Here is a 27,585-nt window from a genome sequence, read left to right on the forward strand (position 1 = left end):
GAAGAAGGGTTACAGCCACTGGCCAGTTTTTATACCCATTTGTGGTCCTGCTGTAAAACATACTATATGGTCACAGGGACAAATAGACAGTAATACAAATCCAACTGAAGTTATAATTTTTACCCACTTTATCTACATAAAAAAAGTTTTACTGGGGTTATATTTTAAGAGGTCTTTTTATAAAGCAGTGAATGTGACATCAACCATACATTCACCGGATGTGAAAATTCATAGTCAATGTGTTTTTAATGACAGTACTTGATTCACCCGCAAAAAATATTTAATGAATATTACATTCAATACTATATAAATATGCTTCTAAGTATAGTTCTAGATATGTCATGATTACTCATTTGACATAATATATTACAAAAGCACACTTTTTTTGTTGTTTATATAAAACATTCACTACTACACAAATTGTGGCCCTCTGACTCTAGAGAGTCAATAAAACCTTAAAAAATTACTCAACCACTCAACCTTACCAAACATCCCAACTGAAGGGATGCCACAGCGGGATGGCACTCCATCTTCTCCCCACTCTGTTCACTTCCCTTCCCCTATCTTTTACCCTACCCCCTACATTTTGCTTTCATTTCCCACTCCCTACTCACATGCGCTCATACCCTTATAACCCCCTTCCCTCTTTTTCCTCCCTATCATTTAGCTGAAAAACATAAAGTATATTTTTGGACCACCATTTCCCTTGACTGTCTGGTCTTATATCATAGCTCCCAACTTCTTTTAGAACAAAGTCCCTCTTTCTCATTTCCCCCTTTTTTTGGTCTGATATATACTAGATACTTGTATAAATATTTATCTGTCAAAACTTTTTGTAAACTGTTCCATTTGTAAACTTCAAAAGCAGTATAAAGGGATATTAGTGGCCAAGAATACATGTGGGTTTAACCAACCATATTTTTTTGCATTAATTCTCCATGTAATGGGGTGTAACTTGGGTGTGCCCTTTGCCTACATACTTTTTTTTCATAGTTGTCCCACTTTCCTATCCCAGAAAGTTGTAAAATATACTGAATGATTGTTGAATATAATTGTATTCTTTTGCTCTGTGTGTCTCGACATGTTGTTATTGCCTCTAGCCTATAAATATGCTGTACCTGCAAACCTTATACATGGAGACCAGAATGCAGATTATGTATTAACACCCTGTTCTGCATGCTCTTGATAAAAATTCAATTGAAGAGAAACATTCTCTGCTAGAATTAACTTTTACACTGTTTTATTTTTACTGGGAACAGTGCTTCAAATCCTGATGTTTCCTTTACATCATCAAGATGAGTTACTTCTTGTGTTAGAAGCACAACAACATTACAAGAGGGATTTCCCACTGAGAGAGAGCAGCATGAGCCAAAACAAGCTCTAAGGTCATAGACCAACATCAGCACTTATCTGCCTTTGAGAACAGTGGAGCCTGGGGCTTCAGAAAAGAGCAATCACAAGTGGATATTCAGGCTCAGGAAAACAGCGCTGAATGCCTCTGCAGAACGGAAATGTCTGTACACAGCTTGAGACAAAGGACCAGAAAGGCGCCTTACCTTGCCATCCAGGCTTGCACACAGGCTTTACATCCACTTTCACAATGACCTCTTCCGCTGCATGCTTCTGGCCGCAGTCATATGCCGTGACTTTAATCTCATACTGATGTTGCTTATCATAGCTCAGCTTCTCTGTGTTCCTGATGTTGCCTTGAAGATAAAAAAGATCATATGCACCATGATTAGGAAGAAAGAACTTGTCTCAACAAAATTTACTTCTTTCCAGAGCTACCTTTACTTCACAAACCAGCAATGCTGTACATAGTTTTAATATATGAAGTCCTGGCAAACAGCTAAACACACAGAAAACATGTTTATAAGAGAACTGTTTAACCTGCCAAAGGATTTTTCTGTCCATCCAGTGCTGATATTTACAAAGCTCTGCCACACAGCACAGCCCTGCCTGACAGGGTAGAAGACCTAATTTTTAATCTGCTGCAGATAAGTTATTCTTACACGTCTTGTTTCTCTTGAAGCTTTGACTGGTCAGTGAAAGGAGCAGATAAGGGGGCTAATTTCTCTGTCATTATGCTCTCTCCTATTATCCACATGCTCCTTGTTAGCAAACGATCACCACATAACAGTTACTGAAGACGTCTGGATGACGAAACACGTAGCGGGCGCTTTCCAGTCATGTACCCAGTACTTCCTTCTAGTGGAATGCATGCTGGCTCCAGAGGATCATGGAGCAGCGGCTGTTATACTGATGTTTTTGGCAGATCATTCCTAGTGCCAGGACATGGCACTTTGTGAGTAGACATCTGCATCTTATACTTACGTGATTTTAATAACTGTTATCCTGCTATGTTGATTCCTGTCATTCCATTTTCTCTTTGAATTGGACACACTGAGGGAGATTACCAGAGGACCATCAGTATACTCAAGCCTAGTAGACCCACATTGATATAAGTACAGGGGGTCCATACCTGCTGGTGAGTGAGCATCCTGGTGGGGGATCATCCATGTTGTAGTCTTCTGGAGTGGAGGGCTGCATGCAAATGGAGCACTTTATCGGAAGCCCTTTTGGATGCTAAACTAACTGCAGCCTACACTGGGAGCAACCTTGTTTTTGGATTTATGGACTTTGCAGTTGTTTCATTTATGGAAGTTACATATACATGCAGATAATGAGATTTATTTTTAGAGCACAATTGCACTTTATAACTGTATTCACTATTTCACCAGGAATTATTTGTATCATAGAGTATGAATTGTGCATTTGGAAATGTATTATTTTTTCTATAGAACATTTATCATTGAGCAATTGTGCAAGTGACACATACACATATCTTTCAAAGAACAGCTCATTGGCTGCTTGCTTTGCTTCTTACTATTATAGCTCTGCTATCCAGAAACTCATAAACTCATAGAGGATAATACCAAGTCAAATTCAGGTATTTAATATTAAACCCTGTTGTTTTTTCATTTTAAAAGAGGAGGTCTTTATTTACCTATTATGTATAGTCCTGGTCTTTCAGTTTTAAAATTATATTCTCATCCAAAACAAACATTTGAACTACCCACTGCTTTCTTTTTATATGGGTCCTCACTGATTCTGCCACCTTTGCCATAATGTAAAACAAATTAAGACTTTAGTAGTTCTGAGGTTCCGTTCGTGGTGGCCAAAGCAGATGGATGTAGTTGGAAACTCAAATGCTGATCCCAGAAACCATGAGTCCCCTGGGCATATACAGCAAGATGCAAACCAAAGTGGCTGCAAACTGATAAATTACATTTTTTATTTTGGATGGAATTTCTGTAAAATACCCCTGACATGTTATACTTTTGGTTTTCATATAAATTAAAGCCCCACTGCAATATCATTATACACTGATTGGATAAACTATTTCAAGAGATTATTTTTATATAATAACATAATTGCCATTATATTACTAATGATTACCAGGTTAGTTCCTTTGATATATATGTTTAGCATCATTTTGAAGATAAGTGATCATTAATTGCAATATCTATTGCTTTATACATTGCAATGATTAACTCTATAATACCATCTTATAACTCTAAGAACCTCAGCAGCCAATTTTAGTTATAATAATGGATTCATTCACCACCTAGACAGTGTTCTACTCAGATAAATTGCACAGACTTAATAGCCTACAATGTAACACATCACAAAGAGCAATCTCTGGCACACGTTTGATCTGTAACTGTCTGCTACTTCCACTCGTATAGCACAAACGTTAAAATTAAGGAAATTCAAAGATCTCAATCATGCATCTGGTAATAAGGATGTCTTGAGTACTGAAATAAAAGCTAATCTTTTTACACTGATTGATGTTAGGAAACAGGATATTAACATGCAATGCAAGAGGATTCTTAAATAAAAAGCAACATAAAAATAGGATTTATGCTAAAAAAAAAGTGATCAAGGGAAGGAGTAATGACTCTACGATATACTGTAGAGCAAAACTGTAGCGCATATTACATATAAAGATAGAGAATATGAGAGTCACTGGTTTTATGGAACTATGATACGAGTTCCAAAAGTGCTGACACCTGTATTTTCACATACTGTGGGTTTATCTATTTCTCTTTCTATCTCAGCTATGCCATGCCATATTGCCAAGAAATTTGGAAATGCTTTGATTTATTTTGTACATTAGTGGTCCAGCATATCCACTAATTACCCACTTTAACAGACCTTAGTTTTTGAAAACTGCATATACAGATTTCATGCAGCACCTGCTGCATTTACATGCAAGAGCTCCATGCAGCTACTCTCAGAATCCTGTGACTAGGGCAGGATAGTTACTAAACTTAAACTCTGTACAACCAATATATCAAATACAATATTTTCCTGAACTTATAAAGCTGTCAGCCTCAGGCAGCTGACTCAGGGATAAATACAGGCTTAGGACATCTGGACCCCTGGATTCTATAGTTAAGGCAAAACAGACAGGTGTGCTTTAAAGTTTGTTTTTAATTGTTTTTACCCTTTAAAGTATATCTGTCAATAGGAAAATATGAATGCTTCTCTTGCTTACCTTCTTCTGATGATTCTGATGATGCTAGTTTTCAGAGTTTAGTAATGACCCTCTTACTTTTATACTTTGAGTCACTGACCCAGAACAAGTACTTAAACAAGGACTTCCGAGTTTTTTTATATGCATTTTTTTTTCAAAGTCAGTAATTTTGACAGACATTCTCCCTCATATTACCCTCCAAGCTAAGTGCTGATGAGTCAGTTCATTATCCTAGTTTCAGGAAAAAATACAATGACAATATTGGGTGACTTTTTGTTTTACACAAAATGCCCTACAATGCTTGAACAAATGCTGACATATGTTGGCATTCAGACATGCCCATGTTAAAGGATCACTATTATAAAACTATTGTATTTTATATGCAAATTTTTTTTCTCTTGCGTTATTGGTATTTTCTTATATTCCACATTTACATGCAGACTAAGCTGTTAGCAAAACTGGCAGGGATAGGGTCTTGGAGAAAAAATAGCAATGGTAAGCTTTTCCAAAGAGAAAATGTTTGGCCTACAGAAAATCAAAATCTAACCCCCTTTTCCCCCTGTCTATTTAAATTGTGTTAAGTGTATGTAAAGGTAAAACTCTTTTGTTAGTTTTAGATACAGTTGTGAAGTGATACAGGATGTCAGGTCGTCACAGCTACCCGTGTCCCTGCTGGAGTGATTCACCCTTCTATATGTCTTGGTTAGCACTGTCAATGAGAATCAAGAGGAGGGGGGAATCCAAAAAGGTATCATCAACTGTTACCAGAGAAATCATCCAATGGAATGTTCCTCTGGCAACTGTCTAAGATGGAGTTTTCCTCTTTTGGAAAGGAGGAGGCTATAAACGCTTGTTCCTGTTTCTAAGACAGGCAGTGAATTTAAATCTCTCAAGTGCCATATAACTATAGTCTAACATTGACATTCTTGTATGTACATATTCTTAACAAACAGTATGAGCTATAAAACAAGGTCTATATGGCATCCATAGTTGCAGACACTGTGGAGTAATTAATCATCAAAATTCATAACAGAATTGCAACAGAAGCATTGAAGTAATTGAAATACTTCCTTCATCTCAGCTCACCCTGCTACCCTCTTCCAGATTACCTGCAAGTGTTTACATTAGAGGTAAGTAGGCTGGAAGGCTGTTGAATCGCTGGTGGGAGGGGAAAGCAGAGGGTCCTAAGCTGCTTGCTTGAAAAATAATTTGGATTACTTTAACTTTTCAACCCTTTATAAAAACCGTATAATGTTTGGTAGAGGTGCCTATTGACAACTTTTTTTGTTTTACTACCCTTTTAAAATGATTGCTTTTTGAATGATACTAAATCAAAAGACAAATAGTAGACAAAACTGAGATTTGTATTTACATTGATTGTGGGATGCTTCAAAATATTTCATGCCTTGTAACACTATGAAGCAGGTACATATATCGGCTTTTAATTCTTTCCCCATAGTGATATGCTCAGGAGTGCACAGATGTTTCCATCCTTATCTCAAAGACTCTGGCAAATACACAATGTTTTCCTTGCGGAAAATTCAGAACCTCATTATAATTATAGTGCTACTCGGAAGCACATGGTAATTAAGAATATTTTTTAAAAGAGAATTGGAGACAAAACACAAGATTTCATAATGAAAAGGCTAAGTGAGCAGCTATTTAGCTGTGGCTCCCTTTTGATTTTGTGCGTTGGATAAAAAGCTCACCACATGGTTTTGAGCCTTTAGCAGAAACACAGTATTGAACACAACCCGCTTCTAAATTCCTTTTTGATTTCTATAAATAGAATTGCACTATATATCATATCTCTAAGACACTAAAGTAGCACAGAGGAAAGCAAAGTACAAGTTGTTTTATTCCAGAGGTAAGAGGTAAAAGAGAATCAGTTGTGCAGCAGTTTTACATTTTATTTTACTTATTCGACAGATTTTACAAGGTTTCGAGTAAATTCCAAATGCTGCCAAAAACCCTTAGTCATCTACAGTATATGTTCTGAAAACAGCAAGCCACTAGAGAATATCATAGTAACTTGTCATTATGATGGAAGTAAGAATTATAGGAAAGTTATTAAAATAAGCTTTTTTTCTATAATTTAGAATATTTGTTTTTTTTTTTTTATATGGTCTGAATAAAATTATTTAGAATATTTGTTTTTTTTTTTTTATATGGTCTGAATAAAATACAAAAACATTATGGTTCGGGCAAGTATTTGAATTACAGTAAGAGTTGATTTATAACAAATAGTAGATTTCACTATTTGCTCTCTGCTATACTCTGCTAGGTTACTCCATTGCATATAAAATGCAGGCTGCTGTGCAAAGCCTACAGTCTCCTATAGAGTTGTCTCTACTTAATTCAGCAGAAAAAGTGTAATAGGAAAGCCCAGTCACATGACTTGACTTTCTTCCAACATTTTTTTAATAAAGGCATTTATTTTAGTGGAGGTCTGCTGACTTCAGATTCCTGAAGCCATTAAAACAATATGCACATTTAAAAAAATGACTGTAATTGACATTGATCTGCTTATAGCACAATCAAAACAGTGTTAAAAATATAAACTTACTTTGAAAAATGATTTTCTACTATACTAGAGAGGACAAAGAAGAGTGCTTCTGAAGCCAGAAAAAAATCAAGTATCAATAGAGCACACTGGCATTGAGTAGCAAATCTTCTAAAAAGTAATGCACTCACAAGTAAAATCCTAGTACAGTAAGCATGTAGTTAAAGGTAATCAATAACCAGGAACAGCCACTGTGGCCATCAGCTCCACACCAGTTGGACACCCATACTTTTGGTCATAGTGTCAGTTTTAGGTTTTCGATTGTTTCGGACTCTTACTTGTGAGTGCATTACGTATAATTTTTTTTCCACAATAAGGAAATATTGCTACTCCATGCTAGTGTGTTCTTGGTATGCACATTTGTAAAGCACACTGCTATGGTACATTATTGTTCAGCAGCAGTATGGCAGTGGTAAGGCTATATTGCAGCTTTTAAATGACTCCCAAAATGTAATTTATGAAAAGCCCTTTGCCTGATTTGGAAGAAAAGCTAAATATGTAAACACTTATTTACCTTTGGTTTATTCATAGCCTTATTGTGGTAGAGGGGGTGAATAAAGATTGTAAATGCAGAGCATCAGGGCCCTGCCCACAGGGCATGGCTTTCTGCACTCCTTGTGTAGACACATAGAGGCACTCTGAAGTCATTACTTCAACGTGGCACTTAGCATCATTCATGATCACCCACCACTGGCACAGGACCAAGGAGGTAGACGACCCAGCAAGTCAGAAAAAAAATCATAAAATATAGTCAGTGGGGTCTTCAAAGAGTCCCATGGGTTGAAGGAAATAGAAAGTCTGGAGTTGGGCACGATATCATTTTCTTACAATTTTCTGTACGATTTTCTTTAGATTTACCTTCAGCTATGTAGTAAAAAGGCCTGCCTAATAGAATACAATTGAAAGTGTTGAGTTTTGACCTTATATCATATGGATTTTGGTAAATCTAACAGAAAATTGTACAAGAAAATTGAACATGTATGGCCAGCCTTTGTCTTTAACTAAAATGATTATCTGTACAGTTAGGCATAAGCTCCTTTTGTATTTGCGAAACAAGACACAGCGGTGTAATCCACAGGCACTACGGCCCCGTTTTCAACCACTAGCAATTTGAGGAGAAAATGCAACAAGTCTCTGTAATGCTACCTCAAAATGATACTAATAAAACACTTGAGCTTTGTTCAGATAGCAAAATGTAAGTAAAACTGACAAATAAACAGAATCTTTCAGATCTTTAGGCATTGAAGTACTATACCAAATTCATTTCTTACTCCTTTCAGCAATTGCTATTCTACTAACTGAAGTCTATTTACAATTAGTCTTTGTAGACAAGGCTCACCACACATAACAGTATGCTCTGTTTTTACTATCTAGCTCCTGGCTATTTGTCAGTACAGCTCTTCGGCTGTATTTTTTTGGTTGGATTCAACCTATACAACAGATCCTTCAATTGGTTTATTGATATCACGGGAGGAGGTTATAGTCAGTGACATTCAACGGTCTAGAGTTTATCAGGAAAATTGGCTGTTTTGCTACCTGTACCATATCACACACTTCATTTACAAAGCTTGCTACTACCATCCTTCCTCCAAAAGACCATATCACCTTGACTAACCAAGTCACTAATGTTCAAGCATTTTTAAGTGCAACTCCAAATAATTCAGAAAATGCTTGATGCTATTTCCGTGCAGTGCTAGTTAATCCTATGCAAATAAAAAGCTATACAAATGGGGAAAGCTGCTGCCTCCACTAAAAAGCAACCTCCAAGAGAGGTGTTTTGATTGATAAACCTATGTATAGTGGGTGTGGCGCTGCTTTAATAAAGATTTTAGGCTATAATAATCTTTACCTCTTCCCTCTGGTTCTTTTTGTCCCCTCATGTCAACTCCAAACAATGCTTTTTACTCTTTAATGAAATGAAGAACCGTACTTATTCTATATACTGACATTATCTTGTACTGCCTTTCATTTTGCTTCAATAAGATTATTTGAAAAGAATAAAATGAAGAACCTGGCCTGTCACTTGGACAGGAAGTAAGAGTGCATCTCTCCAATGAGGAAACAGCAAAAAGAACATTACAGTCATTCTCAACCTTCAACGTTCTATCAAAAGCTAAGAAGGAAAGTTTGGGCTGAAGTTCTACTTTAAAGTGGTTGTAACCTTAAAAAAAAAAAAAAAAATATCCTGTTCCTTGAAAGCAGGATATACAGTATAATGCCTGTACAGTGTCATTTGACCCTCTCTATGCTGTAAAATACCTGGTTGATCTTGCCTGTTACTGTGTCCCCCTTAGTGTGCTGACTACAGTAATCATGGCTGCTGATCCATGGTAACATAGTCAATTTACGTGCCTCCGTCATCCTGCTGCCTCCCCCTCCATCCCTGCCTGTCAGCTCAGGAGTCTGTGTGTGTGAGCCATCTCCTCCCCGTCCCTCCCTGCCTGCTGCTCTTCCGCTGTGGCTGTAAAATCACTCATCTCAAATCCTGGAATCCCCTCTGTTACGGCAAGATATACTGCGAAGTGTCAGTTTTTTTTTAAATTATGCAGCAAAATACCTTTTTTCAGAATGCCGCTGTGCACTCATGTGACCTTCTGCAGCTCTCTTCCTCTCCTCCTCGCTGACTTCAAAGGGGAACCTTAAACCCTCTCACTGTAAATGTTTGTTTATTAACCACTTCTGGACCGGAAGGATTTGCCCCCTTAATGACCAGGTCATATTTTGCGATTCAGCACTGCGTTATCATAACAGAAAACTGTGCGGTCGTGCGATGCTGTACCTAAAAAAAAATTGATGTCCTTTTTTCCCACAAATAGAGCTTTCTTTTGGTGGTATTTGATCACCTGTGTGATTTTTTTTTTGCGCTATAAACAAAAAAAGAGCGACAATTCTGAAAAAAAAAAACAATATTTTTCACATTCTGCTATATAACATTCCCAAAAAAAATGTAAAAATCTAAATTTTTTTAACATTTTAGGCCAATTTGTTTTCTGCTACATATTTTTGGTAAAAAAAAATTGCAATAAGCGTATTTTGATTGGTTTGCGCAAAAGTTATCGCGTCTACTAACTAGGGGAAAGATTTATGTCATTTTTTATTGTTTTTTTACTAGTAATGGTGGCGATCTGCGATTTTTTGTGGGACTGCGACATTGCGGCAGACAAATCAGACCCCTGACTGACATTTTTGACACTTTTGGGGGGGCCAGTGACATTACTACAGTAATCAGTGCTAAAAATATGCACTGTTACTGAAATAATGACACTGGCAGGGAAGGGGTTAACACTGTGGGTGATCAAGGGGTTAAATGTGTCCCTAGGGGCGTGTTTCTAACTGTGGGGGGCATGGCTTGTGAAATGATCACAGAGACCTGTGTTCCTATATAGAAGGATTACAGGAGCTCTGTGATCATTCCAGGGAGAAGAACAGTCAGCTGTGTTTACAACAGCTGACCGTTCTTCTTTCTCAGCGGGGAACGATCACGGGTGTCAGGTGTCAATCGGAGCCGCCTTCCCCATGAGCCGCCTTCCATCGGAGTCCCCGCTCCAGCGCCAGCGCACGCTCGCGCCCTAGCTGCAGGCGTGCGACACATGTATACCTACGTCGGTTTGCGCAGGAGCTATACTGAGGCAGGTGGTCGGCAACAGGTTAAAAATCTTACAAACATACAACATAATAAAAACATATGTACATATATATACAAAATAAATACAATTATATATAAACAAACAAAAAAATTGCTTACTTCGGCATAGAAAACAAAGTGCCTTTTTTTCCAGTATAAAAAACTGAACTAAATATACAAACCAAGACGTATGTTGTTATTATTACTATTATTAAAACAATAACAGACCACAACAAAGCCTTAACCTCCACCTAAAACAAACCTCAGGCTAAGAAACAATTACCCATGTAGCCCATGCATGCAGCCTTTTTACAAAAATCTGATCTTACAAAAATCTAGGGGGGTGTGGAAGAGCAGGAAGAAAAGCTGCACCCCCAGAGACTGACAGACAGCAGTTATGGGGAACTGACATTACTCCAAGCCTTTGTACAGGCTCCCAGCCACCACCTGTCCTTCTCTAGACCTTGAATATTCCTAATATCACCCAGAATGTTGTTCACCACCACCACCTCGACAGGAAGGACTTTTTTCCGAGTGTAAACCTGAAACTGTGCATTCCACGCGAAGTAACGGACCAGTAAGCTAACTACCTCTCCCACTGTAGTCTCCAGATCGGGGAAGGAGAGCCCTGGGAGGTCACATGATCGCACAGTGGCACTATAAAACAAGGTATTTCACTGCGTAATTTTTAAAAACACATACAATGCACAGTACATCTTGCTGTAACAGAGGGGATTCCAGGATTTGCGATTAGTGACTTTACAACCATTTTAAGTCAGTCAGTACTGGCTGTGATACTTGAAATTGGAACTACAGAAAAAGCCAAACTCTAATGTAAATGCTAATCTATAATGTAGAACATTGTTTTCATTCTACTCAGGAATACACAGAGCTTGAATGTTTGTATGATGCCTATAAAACTATGACAATAAATTAGATTCCTTTTCAAAAGATTTGTGCACGCAATGATTTTTTGCAGGTTCACAAAATAAAAGAAAAAGAAGTGGCAAACAGTACATTTGGTTCTGCACAATATTCCAAGCCATTTTACAAATATCAGCTTTGATGAAAATTTAGGGAGATGTACCCAACTCTGACCCGATTGTGACAGTACTCAACCCTGATGAATGGTCTTTCACACGCTGAGCACTTCCAGTACTGATATTTAAGGCACCGAGCACTGCAATATTAATACCTTGAAGATTAGATTTCCCATGGGGCTTACAGTGACACATTGTGGCACTATACAAGAGAAAATAGGTTGCTTTTTTTTTTGATTCAGCATGATGCGGTGCTTGTCAAACCTTGTGAACAAAAAAAAAAGTGAACTACGAAATCACAGCACACAAAAAAGTATACAGTACAAGGGTACAGTAAACGGCCCATCCTCTGAAGAGGAATTGTCTCAAGCCCTGGACCCCTTGGGGCACAAGGCTCCTAACAGGGGCAAGGCACTCTATGGTCTAGCTTGGCTGTAACCAGGTGGACCCCACTCCTTGAGGACCTGTCAAATCTGGACTTTCAACTACTTAGTGAGGTATCTCCTAAAGAGAGACCTCCAGTTCCTTTCCGCAATATCAGGGCAGGCAGATAATCTACATTGTCAGTGTTTCTGCAAAAAAAAAAAAAAAGAAATATTATTTTGCTGGAACTCTTGGCTCCTTGCACCTCCCAGTCCTTGACCAGACAAAAGCAGCCTCATTCCTACCAAAAAGGTGTTAACACTTAGGGAGAGTCATGTCTTCACCTGGAGACAAGCCTGGTGCACTATGCCAGAATCAACCTGGAAAAAAAAGGATCCTTCCCACCATACCCCCCCTCCTATTAATTTATTAATTTAGAAATTACTAACTGGTGGTCCCACACAACAAGAGGCACCATTCTGTTCCCAAAAACCTATAAGAACAGATATTATACTTGACTTTAGCCAAAAGGGGTATTATACAGTAAAATGTTTGAAAGCACATGCTATTCATACAGTATGACACATGCATTTTGTGACCCTATGGCATGCCTGCTTTAAATAGTCATTCTACTCACAGGTGATATTTCAGTACTAAGTATGTACAAGCAGAAAAAATTACCATCTTTTTCCGGGAAATTCTAGCAGGAATCCGTTGTGGGTGGTGTAATTATTTACAGTTCAGTGAAGACCAAACCTTTCTAATAATTCAATGATAAACATGAAGGAAACCTTGCTTTACAAGCAGTACTTCTTTGTGAAAGATCAGTACAACTATGTTGGTATGTATGATTTTCCCAAAGTCAGAAAGGTCTTGTGTTGGATTAAAGTAGGTCAATGTTATGTTTTTAACTCCTATTACCATGCTCTGTTTTTTTTTTTTTTTAGTTTGTACTTAATTTCTTATTAAAATAAATGTGATTCAGGTGCTGAATATGGCCTAGGGGTACAACAAGAACATTATATATGCTGCATATGTATGAGACTAATTTGCATATAATTAGTCTGATAGAAATAAGGATGCACTAATTTGCATTAAGACTTGCTGTAGACACATTGGCCTTCTAGTCAAATGCTTGTTCCAAATCATATTTAGCATTAACACTAATAAAAGACACCTGCTGCACATTACAATGTGGGAAATTGTCTACTATTCTTGTTCAACCTGGAGAATCAGGTAAATAAGTGCACAGAAAGAATTATAAGAGAACCAATAAACCTTAAATGAAACTATCATTGCCAACAATTTAAAAAAGTTACAAAAAATGCCATTCTGTTCAAGCAGTGTAAATGAGCTTATCAAGAACAAAAGTGTCTGAAAGTCTTGTGAACCAAAATGTATCTAAAATAATATACATACTGTAGAATAGTAAAATATAATCATATTGCATTCCATAATTTAGCTTTATATATTTTTGTATTTCATAATTCAGCTTTAACCACTTCCCACCCCTCATATAGCAAAATGACGGCCACAAAGTGGTTGCTCTATCCTGACTGGGGCATCATATTGACGTCCAGTAGGATAGGCCCCTCGCGCAGAGCGGCGATCAGTGGTGCGGTGTGTCACTCTGACACACCGCATCTCCGATCCTGGTAAAAAGCCTATGACGTAAGCTCTTTACCATGTGACCAGCTGTGTCCAATCACAGCTGGTCACATAGTAAATAGGAAGTGTCGTTGATCGGATTTCCTCAGGCGCGAGTAGAGGAGAGCCGTTCCCATCAGTGCTGCCTATCAGTGCCACCTATCAGTGCCCATCAGTGCTGCCTATTAGTGCCCATCAGTGCCGCCTATCAGTGCCCATCAATGCTGCACATCAGTGCTATCTATCAGTGCCACATATCAGTGCCCATCAGTGATGCATATCAGTGCCGCCTATTATTATTATTATACAGGATTTATATAGTGCCAGCAGTTTGCGCAGCGCTTTACATCAGTGCCCATCAGTGCCGCCCATGAGTGCCCATCAGTGCTGCATATCATTGCTACCTATCAGTGCCACATATGAGTGCCCATCAGTGCTGCATATCAGTGCCGTCTATCAGTGCCCATCAGTGATGCATATTAGTGCCTCATCATCAGTGCCACCCCATCAGTGCCACCCCATCATTACCTGTCAGTGCGGCCTCATCAGTGCAGGAAAAAATTATTTATTTCCAAAATTTTATAAAATATACAAAAGAATAAAAACAACAGACTTTTCTGTCTTTTTTTATTTGTTTAGCAAAAAAATAAAAAACCTTGTGGTGATTAAATACCACGAAAAGAAAGCTCTATTTGTGGGGGGAAAAAATGACATAAATTTGGTTTAGGTACAGTGTTGCATGACCGCGCAATTGTCATTCAAAATGCAACAGCGCTAAAAGCTGAAAATTGGCCTGGGCAGGAAAGGGGGTGAAAGTGCCCTGTATTGAAGTGGTTAAATATATATTGACGTTTTCAGTCCAATCAATTACATTACCCTGGTGATAAATTAACATTATATGATTCAATCATACCGCTTTAAGGCATACCTAAACCCACCATTTATTACTACTTTATATAGAGTGAGGAAATGTAAAAACCATTGCAAGATTTATTTGACCTGGTGACCATTGTCACCCTCTTTATTTGTCCTGGGACTGATGTCACAGCTTTTATTTTGCAGCACTTGTACAGGATTCCTAAATATCACTGTGCAGTCCAACATGCATCTGCATTGCATTCAGTGATCTCCACTCAAGAACTGGCACCCTCTTCCTCTGCAATCCAAGTTTTTAGTGGTGAGGGGTGTGAATGTTACTCGGTTATGCAAGCAGGGGGAATTGCTATGCAGTGACAAAATGCAGCATTTTGATTGAGTGAAACAAGATATGCTATGGCAAAAATCTGTTATAAATCAAAACATTCAGAGGTATAGAACTATAAATAATTAAAGAAAAAAAAAGATGTGAGAAATTGAATTGAGGTGCACCTTTTGTGCATTCTGCTGCACTTTCCAGTCCAGTCAAAAAGTGTGTCTTTAGTAGTTTTCAGTGCGGCATGTTCATATCAAGCTTCAAATCGTTCATTACTACTGCAAATACGTCTGATTCGCAGAAATTGACCTACAGGGATACCCCTAATGGTGTGCCTGGGATGGCCCGACTGGGCGAGTAAAAGAGAATTGCCCGAGAGAGGTTTCCTATAGAGAGTGGTGTACACCCTGCCATCTGCACCTGTCAGACAAACATCCAAGTAGCACATGGAGTTTCTGTCCGCGGCGCCAGTGAATGAAAGATTTAAATTGTTATTGTTGAGATATGATAACATAGATGGCATGATTTCCACTCCCCTGTGGACCACCAGCAAGAGGTCATCTATGAATCTAAGATAGACCACAATTTCTGTTCTGTAGGGGTTCTTGCAACTTTTTGGAAATAAAGGTATTTGAAACTTATTGGAATCCCTGGATGTGCGGCTATTTCTTTTCCTACAATTGCAAAGACAATAATTATAGATTCAATATTATTGTCTAGAAGTGTCAAAGTAAACAACACAAAGCCAGCAGGAAAATAGGAAGCAGGGGGAAAACTAAGTTAATTAGAACTGATTAGTGTAAAGCAAGAGTTAATAAGTGGTTGAGTAGGAACATTTTTTTAACCACTTCAGCTTAATGACCAAGCCATTTTTTGCGATTCGGCACTGGGTTTTTTTAACTAACAATTGCGCGGTCGTGCAACTCTGTACCCAAATACAATTGATGTATTTTTTTCCCCACAAATAGAGCTTTCTTTTGGTGGTATTTGATCACCTCTGAGGTTTTTAGATTTTGCGCTATAAACAATAAAATAGTGACAATTTTTTTTTTTAAATAATATTTTTTAATTGAATTTTTAATTAACATTCCCAATAAAAAAAATTAAAAAATCTTATTTTTTTATCAGTTTAGACCAATTTGTATTATGTTACATATTTTTGGTAAAAAAAATCCCAAAAAGCGTATATTAATTGATTTGCACAAAAGTTTTAGCGTTTACAAACTATGGGATCGATTTTTTGACTTTTTATTTTTTTTGTTGTTTTTATCAGTAATGGTGGCAATCGGCGATTTTTAGCAGGACTGCGACATTGCGGTGGACAAATCTGACAGTAAAGCCCCATACACACGTACCGATTGTTGGCCGTAAATATTCGGCCGACGACCGATCCGCCGATTGTAGGCTTGTTAGTATGATGCTTCCGAAAGCCGACAGCGCATTTTCGGCTGAACAGAATCTGTCGTGCAGGAATTAAAATTTTTGTTGGCCAACACCAGAACGGCCGATTGTTCCCCAGTCAGTACAGATTTCAGCCGACAGACAGCAGATTAGCAAGACTGGGCATGCTCAGAAAAGAAAAAAGACAAGGAAAGTTAACCATCACATGACATCACTTCTGCAGTCGGCTGTTGTTGGCCGACAACAGCCGTGTGCAGTCTTTTGCAGATTTCAACAGACACGACAGCCCTGGACAAAAGACGGCCGATCGTTCGGCCGACGATCAGTACGTGTGTACGAGGCTTTAGTGACACTTTTTGGGGACCAGTGACACCAATACAGTGATTAGTGCTAAATAATATGCACTGTTACTGTATACATGACACTGGCAGGGAAGGGGGTTAATACTGGGGGTGATCAAGGGGTTAAGTGTGCACCTAAATTGTGGTGTTTTTTAGCTTAGCTGAGACACACAATCTCATTTTGCCTGTCTGAAAGGAGAGCTGCCTGCCTTGTTTACATAGGCAGGTGGCTCTCCTGTCAGTTTCACTGAAGATCGCGGGAGGCCAGCAGCGATCACGCTCACTCCTCCCACAGTCCAGCTTCCGTTATGTCTAATCACAGCGGGAGCGCAGCTCTGGTGGCGCATGCTGCTGAGACCACGTGCACATAATCACGTAGAATATATGTGATTATGCGCAGCTGAGCCACCCTGCCGCAGTAAATCTGCGTGGGGCAGTCGGCAAGTGGTTAAATTCCTTAACCAGAATGCAGCTCATTGCTTTAATTTGCATTCTGACAATGAAAAAAGTAAATACAAAAGAAATAATATTACTTTGTATCTTTCTATCTTGTCTGAAAGGTGTTTAAAAACACTGTCAGGTCCATTTTTTTTTCACAGTGACTGCTGGTTGTCGTTTTGAATGCTGTAAATGCTCAGTAAATCCGGGCGATTGGGAGGCTGGGAGGTTGGGGGAGAGGTGTTTAGGGGTTCACTATACAAGTTCTATTTGTATTTATTTTTTTGTGCATTTTTGTCTAAATTTACATACTGACCAAGCTGTACAGTAGAAGTGACATTTTCAGGGGATTCAAACACACCAAATAACAAATAAAGTGGCTTATGATGGTTTACTTTTATTTGCATGATTTTGCTGTAACTGCTTAAAATGTGTTTGCAGGAGTCAAGCTTTAATTTGTTTGTCAATTACTTAAACTTTCTATAATTGTACTGTATATGTCTATCTAAGGTAACAATGCTGCTGGGGAATATCAGTTAAGAATGGACAGTGTTGTAATCTCCGAGCAGCTTCTGGTGCATGCGCTGTGCTGCCCACGGTAGTGAGGAGTGATAAGCAATGGAAGCTGAGCAGAGCACAGAGGGTGGACAGAGCCAGAGAATAGTAGAAAATAAAAAGACAAGTGCAGAAAAAGCCTCCAAGCAGAAGGTGGGTTTACAAGCCTTGCCCACACGAGCATATCTTGACCAAACTGTGGTTCCAATACTTTTACAGGGTCTTTCAATGCTGGCAAAAGAAAGACTTCTAAATCCAATATAATTTTTAGCATTTTAACTCAATTTGAAGACGGAAGCTAATAAAGTTTTGGGATTCATTCAGACACAATAGGGTTGATTTACTAAAACTGGAAAGTGCAAATTCAGATGCAGTTCTGCATAGAAACCAATCACCTTCCAGGTTTTATTGTCAAACCTTAATTGAACAAGTTGTAGTTAGAAGCTGATTGGTTTCTATGCAGAGTTGCACTCTTCAGTTTTAGTAAATCAACCCCAATGCATCATGCCCAGCAGCAAAGAACTAATTCTCCTTTCAACATTATTTTACTCCACCAAAATATTTTTTTCAGCTGTAATTGGTTTTATTTCATTTTTGACATGTTGTTCCCCATACCCCTGTGCATATTTTTTTTTCTTTTAACATGTAAAATAAAACCTAACAATGTTTAAGTTGAAAAAAAAAAAAGAATGGACAGTGTTGTCACCTTGGTAAATGAAGCGAAACAATTACTCATCTACTGGTGGAATCAACTGTTATTTTATTTATTTAGTACACATATTTATATAGTAACAACACATTATGCATTGCTTGGTACTGCCATAAGGGAGCTTGCAATATAAGGTCTCTGTGTCACGTACTGTACATATATATATATATATATATATATATATATATATATATATATACTAGGGCCAATTATGACACATGAGCCAATTAACCCACCAGCATGTCTTTTGTTTAAATAAACCGAAGAACCCAGAGGAAACCTATGCAAGCATGGGGAGTACATGCAAACTCCAAGCAGGTAGTGTTGTGGTTAGGATAAAAATCAATGGACCTAGTACTGCAAGCAAAAGGGATAACCACTAAGCCATTGTGCTGCTCAATTAATAAAACAATGTTAAAAGAGATTTATAAAAATAAAAAAAAGAAAAATGACTGTTTGATGGCAGTGGTAGACTGCACCATAAATATCATTTTATTTTGCCCATAGTACCTGTGTGTTAGTAAATAAAGGAGTAAAGGAATCACTATCTGACCTCATGTGCCCTTGATAAATACAGTATGTAAATGGCACTAAATTATTTTATGGATTGGAAAGTGGGTTTTGGGACTTTTAAGAATGGAAGACATGAGAGCTCAAGCAGTTGATGGTGAGCCCCTATATTTATCTAGACCTATGTGTCTTTCTGTTCACATAACCAATAATGGTTACTGCGCTCACTCCTCCTCTACCCCTCATCAACCTGAAATAGCTGATTTTGGAAAATGATATCTGGCACTCAGCTTATAGTTTCTACACATTACATAGCTCTACAAAACAAAGCTAGGACATGCAATACTGAATATGTCCCTGCTTGTTTCTTAGTAATGTTTGTGGCGTACATTTCATTGTCATGTGGGAATCAAAGTATGAGATAGGTGCTAAAAAGTATGGTTTAGAACATATATAAAATATACTAATATAACACCAAAATAATGCTTCCAGGCTGTGAAAGTATGCAGTAGTTCTCTACAAGACTCTAACAATGTATTAGTTTGCAACTTCACAGTAAACCAAAACTGTCAATGTATAATTAGTCTATATTTAGTGTACACTATAATTATGTATCAGTTTTCCATCTGCTTTTCATCTTCTACTTTTCTGGCATATAGCAACTTTTAATGCATTTTAAAGTGATTGTAAAGTCTCATTTTTTTTTTAAATAACACACATGTTGTATTGACCTCCTCTGTGCAGTTGTTTTTGCACAGAGCAGCCCGGATCCTCCTCTTCTCGGTCCCCTTGTTGCTGCTCCTGGCCCCTCCCTCCTATCGAGTGCCCCCACAGTAAGCAGCTTGCTATGGGGGTACCCGAACCGAGCTGCAGCTCCATGTGCCCATTTAGACATGGAGCTGTCGTTCGGCCCTGCCCCTCTGTCTCCTGATTAGCTCATGGACTTTGATTGACAGCCGTGGGAGCCAATGGCACTACAGCTGTATCTCAGCCAATCAGGAGTAAGAGTTCCAGGATACGCGTGGACATCGCTGGACAGAAAGGGAGCACAGGTAAGTATTAGAGGGGCTGAGGGGGCTGCTGCACACAGAAGGCTTTTTATCTTAATGCATAAAATGCATTAAGATAAAAAGAAAAAACCTTCCTGTCTTTACAACTCCTTTACACTTCTTAATACATAAGTTGATAAACCCACGGGGGAAAAAATGCAAATATTTGGAACAAATTTAGGTACAGCATTTAGCATTTAACTCCTTGCCGACTGTCCGCGGCATATATAATGTGGCAGGCTGGCTTGGCTGCGCGAATCACCATACCTGTACATCGTACCTGTACCCACCCCCATTAGGCAGCAGAGTTCCTAATCAAAGGGGATGGCAGCCGCGATTGTCGTCGGGCACCCGCGATCACTCCCCGCTGAGAGAGAACACTGGTTAGCTGTTGTAAACACAGCCAACCATTGTTCTCTCTGAAATGATCACAGAGCGCCTGTGATCCTTCTATATAGGATCACAGGTCTCTGTGATCATTTCACAAGTTCCTCCCCCACACAGTTAGAAAACACTCCCCTAGGCTTAAACTTAACCCTTTGATCACCCCTGGGTTAATCCCTTCCCTGCCAGTGTAATTATTACAGTAACAGTGAATATTTTTTTCACTGATTACTGTAGTAATGTCACTGGTCCCCCCAAAAGTGTCAAAAATGTCAGTTAGTGTTCGATCTGTCCGCCACAATGTCGCAGTTCCGCTAAAAATCGCAGATTGCCACCATTTCCAGTAAAAAAAATAAAATAAAAATGACATCTTTCCCCTAGTTTGTAGACGCGATAACCAATTAAAATACACCTATTGCAATTTTTTTTTACCAAAAATATGTAGCAGAATACAAATTGGCCTAAAAGGATGAAAAAATTAGATTTTTTTTTTTTTTTTTTTGTGAACGTTATATAGCAGAATGTAAAAAATATTGTTTTTTTTTTTTTTTTTTTTTTTCCAGAATTGTCAGTCTTTTTTTGTTTATAGCGCAAAAAATAAAAATAACACAGGTGATCAAATGCAACCAAAAGAAAGCTCTTGTGGGGAAAAAAAGGACATCAATTGTATTTAGGTACAGCATTGCACAACCGTGCAATCACCCGTTAAACTATCGCAGTGTCGAAATACAAAAAATAGCCTGGTCATTAATGGGGCAAATCCTTCCAGTCCAGAAGTGGTTACAGCAAATGCAGTTACATAGAAGACAGACAGACAGACAGACAGACAGACAGACAGACAGACAGACAGACAGACAGACAGACAGACAGACAGACAGACAGACAGACAGACAGACAGACAGACAGACAGACAGATAGATAGATAGATAGATAGATAGATAGATAGATAGATAGATAGATAGATAGATAGATAGATAGATAGATAGATAGGCAGACAGACAGACAGATAGACAGACTTCTTATTCTGAGACACTTTTGTTGCATTAAGCCCCGTACACACACGCAGATCGTCTTCATACAAACGTCGGCGGACGAAAGATCTGCCGATTGTATGCGTGTTAGTATGCTGCCTCCGACAGATGTCTGCACACAATCTGCGGACAAGAGTCTTTCTTGCAAACATGAAAATTTTTGTCTGCAGACACCAGAACGGACAATTGTTTGCCTGTCAGTACAGAAATCAGCCGACAGACCGCAGATTTGCAAGACTGGGCATGCTCAGAAAATAAAAAACACAGGGAAAGTTAACCACTACATGACATCACTTCTGCAGTCAGCTGAAGTCTGCAGACAAAATTCTTGTGCTGTCCTTGTGCTGTCTTTGCACTTTTCAACAGACACCGACATCCCGGGGAGAAAAGATGAACATTTGTATGACGACGATCTGCGTGTGTGTATGGGGCTTAAGGCTAAATTGAATGTTGGACAGAAGTTCCCCCATTCAAAATAACAGAGAAATCTTATGACAATAAATTTTAACTAACGTGATCAGACTGAAAATCTTCAAGTAAAGTGTAATTTCATCCCAAGCCATTTTCTAACATTTGGCAGGGTATGGGAGGGTTAGAGGGTTTTATTATGAAAATTATTATCATCTTCTCTCCTAGTTAGTACTTTCACCACTACCAACATTTTAACTATCTCTCCATAGTGAGACCACTCCAGGACAGGAAGTGAGGATGAATCTTACCAAAGGGGACACAGACTTTAAAATAAAAAAGAGAAATAGATTCAAACTGCTCCTCATCCTATCTGAAAAGATAAAAGAGGTTTGAGCTGGGATTCCACTTTATTAGTATACTTAAATCCAGCAAATTATAGTGCTGCTGCACATAATCACTGCATGGTTTTAAAATATTTATATGCATTTGTACATTAGGTAAAAGTGGAGCTTTTAGCGGCTGGATTGTTTCCTAATGACTGACCTTTATTTTTTCACACTAGATGAGTCCAAGCTTGTTAAACATGTTAGCCGGCCTAAATACTTAAAAAGAAGTGATTAATAGTTGTCACTTAGTTAAAAAGTTTGTGTCCAAGGGTAGCACATAATGACTGCTAGTTACAAATCTGTTAAGTTTTCATGGGAAACTTTAAAACCACTGTGGATATTTTCCCTAATTTCCTGTCTCAGCGGCCAACACTACTAGGGATGGGACATGTCCCAGTGGTGATAGCAAACAATAAAAAAAATTCCCCTCATTCAGTCCAGCTATCCATCAAAAAGAATGTAGTTATTACCTGCTTTTGACAAAACCAGGGGACTCGGTTGTATGGGTTTGTAAATACACTATATTACCAAAAGTATTGGGATGCCTGGTTTTACATGCATGTGAACTTTAATGGCATCCCAGTCTTAGTGCGTAGGGTTCAATTTAGAAATGGCCCAGCCTTTGCAGCTATAACAGCTTAACTCTTCTGGGAATGCTGTCCACAAGGTTTAGGAGTGTGTCTCTGGGAATGCTTAAATATTCTTCCAGAAGCGCATTTGTGAGGTCAGGCGCTGATGTGGGCGAGAAGGCCTGGCTCCCAGTTTCTGCTCTAATTCATCCCAAAGGTGTTCTATCTGGCTCAGGTCAGGACTCTGTGCAGGCCAGTCAAGTTCTTCCACCCAAAACTCACTCATCAATGTCTTTATGGACCTTGTTTGCGCACTGGTGTGCAGTCATGTTAGAACATCCCCATCCCAAAACTGTTCCCACAAAGTTGGGAACATGAAATTGCCTGCTTGCTTTGTGCACTAGTCAAAATAAATTGGTGGAGGGGGGATTATGGTGCAGGGTTTTTTTCATGGGTTGGCCCCTTAATTCCAGTGAAAGAAGGTGTCTGCATACTAAGACATTTTGGACAATTTCTTGCTCCCAACTTTGTGGGATTAGTTTGGGGATGGGGATGTTCTAACATGACTGCTCACCAGTGTGCAAACAAGGTCCATAAAGACATGTATGAGCAAGTTTGGGGTGGAGGAACTTGACTGGCCTGCACAGAGTCCTGGCCTCAACCAGCTTGAACACCATTGCAATGAATTAGAGCGGAGACTGTGAGCCAGGCCTTCTCGCCTGACCTCACAAATTTGCTTCTGGAATAATGGTCACATATTCTCATTGATAAACTCCTAAACCTTGTGGACAGCCTTCCCAGAAGAGTTGAAGCTGTTACAGCTGCAAAGGGTGAGCCAACTCAACATTAAACCCTATGGACTAAGACTGGGATGCCAATAAAGTTCATGTGCGTTTCAAGGCAGGCACACCAGTACCTTTGGTAATATAGTGTATATGTCACTACACCACACTGCGATGTCAAGGTGCCCCTGTAAAATACTTAAAGCGGAGTTCCACCCTGGTTATACATTTTTTAATAAAAATACCCCCGGGACAGTCAGGGCTAGTACATTCCACAATGGATAGCCTCTGATCTGTCCCGGGTTGCACTTACCTTTTGGGAGAAATACTTACCTTGAAAAGGTCTTGTCCAGCGCTGCCATCTCAGGTGTGGGCAGCTTGAAGCCAGCGCGATCCTCTTCCGCGTCCTCTTCCTTCTTCTTTGGTCCCACGATGCACTGCACCGGCCCCGACGTCACTTCCGGTGCAGGCGCGTCATCCCTGCACAGCTTCTGGGCATGCCCAGAAGCTGTTTAGAAGGGAATGACGCGCGCGCCCCGGAACTGACGTCGGGGCTGGTGCAGGCGCAATGATTCCTGGGAGCGATGACGTTCAGCTCCCAGGAATCATTGCAAAAGCCAGGAAGTAACGAATCGCCGTGGCCGCCGAGGGGAGGAAGAAGGAAGTAAGGTAAGTATATTTTCTCTACAAGGTAAGTAAAAAAAAAAGAAAAATTGCAATTATCCATTTGTTTTTCAGGTGACCCGGAGCGAGAAGATGGAGGTAAGTATAAATTTAGGGTGGAACTCCTCTTTAATAAGAACATTTATATAGCAATGAATACATTGAGGGATAGTCTTCATTAAATTTATATGAACACACAAGATAAGGAGTAATAGGGATTTTCAAGCAAGTTTAGCAAGTGAACAAATGTTGCACAACTCACCCACCATCCATGATTTTTTATTTTACTTTGATATGTACTATTTTTTTTGTTTCACTTTTTACATTTGATACAACAGTTTGTGACTGGTTTCCTCTGTGCCACTGACTGTCATGTTTGTTTTTATATCCAAAAATGACTGGTATCTGGTTGTAAGTTGTTCTGTGCCAACAAAGTTAAAGTTTGTCTCAACATATTTTTTTTTTCATGCCTAGTTTTTGGATAGTGGGGAGGGATTATCCACATTAGGGAAAATCCCCTTCTCCTTCTGTCCTCTGATATTACCTCTTTGCAGGAGAAAGAGTTGGTTTGAGATCAGAACCAGTGGCAGATGTTAGGAACCCAGGAGACTGACTCCCCCGGGAGTGGCAGGCCTTGTTCACACCATGGTGCAGAGAAGTCAGTTTTTCTGCACGTTCTACAAGGGCACATAAAAAATTGTTCTCTATGTGCTCTGTTCACATCACAATGTGCAGATTTTTTTTTTCCCGCAGGAATTTGCAACATATATGCAGTTTTCTGCACAGGAAAAAAACTGACGTGACATCAACATTGGTGTGAATAGGGCACATAACTAACAGGCATGAAAACTGATGTCAACATGCATAGAAACTGACTGAAACATGCATGAAAACTGATGTCCCTGTAAGTGAAAGCTGCGTGGTTTCCCCATCAGTTTTCATGCAGGTATGGTGTGAATGAGACCTTAGTGTTTCAGAACACTTTGGGGGTGCAGTGCCCGGTGGCATGGCCACCTGGAGAACTGAATATTTACTGCCTTCTTTTAGAGGTCCTATCAGTAGGAAAGGCGTTGATCCTGTTTTCCTGTAGAGCAGGAACATGGATCAATGCCTTCCCCTAGTAAAAGCACCTCCCACACAATTAGAAAACACTGGCTAGGCACAGAGTTATCCCTTTGATCGCCCCTGATGTTTAACCTCTTCCCAGCCAGTGTCATTAGTACAATGACAGTGCATATTTTTAGCACTGATCTCTGCACTGGTGTCACTGGCTCCCAAAAAGTGTCAGAAGTTTCAGTTAGTGTCCCGACTGCCCACCGCAATATCGCAGTCCTGCTATAAGTCGCTGATTGCCGCCATTACTAGTAAAAAAAATTTAATAAATTAATTAATAAAAATTTCCCATAGTTTCTAGACGCTATAACTTTTGCGCAAACCAACCAATATAGGCTTTTTGGGGTTTTTCTACCAAAAATATGTAATAGAATACATATTGGCCTAAATTGATGAAAAAATTAGATTGAATAATTTATTTTCATTGGATATTTGATATATGTTTTATAGCAGAAATTAAAAAAAATATATATTTTTTTTCCCCCCAAAATTATAAGTCTTTTTTGTTTATAGCGTAAAAAAAAAAAAAAAAAAAAAAATTGCAGTGGTGATCAAATACCACCAAAGAAAGCTCTATTTGTGGGGAAATACATACATTTTGCTTGGGCACAGCATCGCACAGTCATGCAATTGTCAGTTAAATTAACACAGTGCCGTATCACAAAAAATGGCCTGGTCATGAAGGGGGGTAAACCTTCCAGAGGGCAAGTGGCTAGGGAGATCCAGCCTTTCCATTGATCTTTATCTCTCCAGTACAGAAAATGAAGGGAAATACAACAGTTTTGAGAAGCAAAAATATAAAAAAAAATGAGTAAATGACATTATTGTTATCCTGATTAACACTTTAACATGGCAGAATTTTTACAATGGAGACAAAGTTAGCTGTGTATTGAAAAATACTAATCCCCATAGAAAAATTATTTTAATAATGTTTTTTTTCTAATTGGCAAACCTAAATAAAAAATCATAATCAGTATTTTTAGAGGCCAGTGCTCCAGTTAAACAGTCAACTTGCATAAACATTAAGGCACTGCCAGCATGGCTGCCTTGTTATATCACATTTTTTACAACAGCGTTTTTTTGCCTGCTGCCTTTAATTTTAACTTGCAACTGTAGCATGATTACAGAAAGCTAGCCAGGCAAAAAGGACAAAAAGTCCAGAGGTTGCAATCATTCTACTATTAGAAATTAGCTCTTGAACGCACAATAGTATGGAAATTGTGAGGGTCATAGTCTGTAAGGGTGAGACTCATCTTTGAATAGCTTTGACAATACACAGCCCTTCAAAGTAATCTGCCATCGCTGATTTTCAGATGATCCGAGTCAATGAGAGCTTGTTGTGCTGTTTTGTTAGAGAGTGACAATATGGTTATATTTACAGTTCAACCTTTGAGAAGATCAATTGAAGAATGCTCAGGATTTCTTATTGAATATGGCACTGACAGTATCTTGATTTACCAGATGGCTGTTTTTTTTATGGATTCAGCTGTACTCATTGACAATTAATATACATTAGTACAGTGTACTATAAATAGAAAAGATGAGCAAACTTAGTAGAAAGAACCAGTTGTTAATTATAACATTATCAAGAACCATTGCAAATTGTACGCAGAATTGTTGTGATACTATCCCTCGTGGACTATAGGAGACAGACCATTGTAGTATTAAATATAAAAAGAAATTATTTTATTATATAATATAAAACTGTATAAAAAATACAAGTGTACAATCATGAACATCCCACATTGGGCAATATCTAAAACCAACAATCGGTACCCATTAGATATCATATATAGAGGTTTCCCAATAATACCATCACCTAATAACTAGCCCTTATGCTACTTTTTAGGTGGCGGTATTATTGGGAAACCTCTATATATGATATCTAATGGGTACCATTTGTTGGTTGTAGGTATTGCCCAATGTCAGATGTTCAAGATTGTACACTTGTAGTTTTAATACAATTTTAGGTTATATAATAAAATTATTATTTTTTTATATTCAATACTACAGTGGTCTGTCTCCTATAGTCCTTGAGGGGTAGTATTGCAGCAATTCTGCGTACAATTTGCAGTTTTTACTGAATTGGACAGGACAGACCTTGGTTTTTATATTATAATCTCATACACACTATAATACCTCATCTCAACCAATAGTCCTTTATCAAGAACCATATCAGATCAACTGAAATCACATCAGGTCAGTAAACCATGGTATTTCTGATGTAATATGGTGATTTAATATAATTACTAGTGATGAGGGAGAGGTACCTC

General features: G+C 38.7%; 1 protein-coding gene across 1 annotated transcript in view; it reads right to left on the reverse strand.

The window, feature by feature from the left end:
* Positions 1-27,585, reverse strand: part of CLSTN2 (calsyntenin 2) — a 1,274,185-nt gene that overhangs the window by 333,345 nt on the left and 913,255 nt on the right. Inside the window, exon 5 of the mRNA XM_082249414.1 lies at positions 1,557-1,706. Within this exon, the coding sequence (XP_082105540.1) occupies positions 1,557-1,706 (150 nt within the window). The remainder of the gene's footprint in view (positions 1-1,556; positions 1,707-27,585) is intronic.

This window comes from Pelophylax lessonae (assembly GCF_965119305.1).
Source record: "Pelophylax lessonae genome assembly, chromosome: 3".
Taxonomy (NCBI): Eukaryota; Metazoa; Chordata; class Amphibia; order Anura; family Ranidae; genus Pelophylax; species Pelophylax lessonae.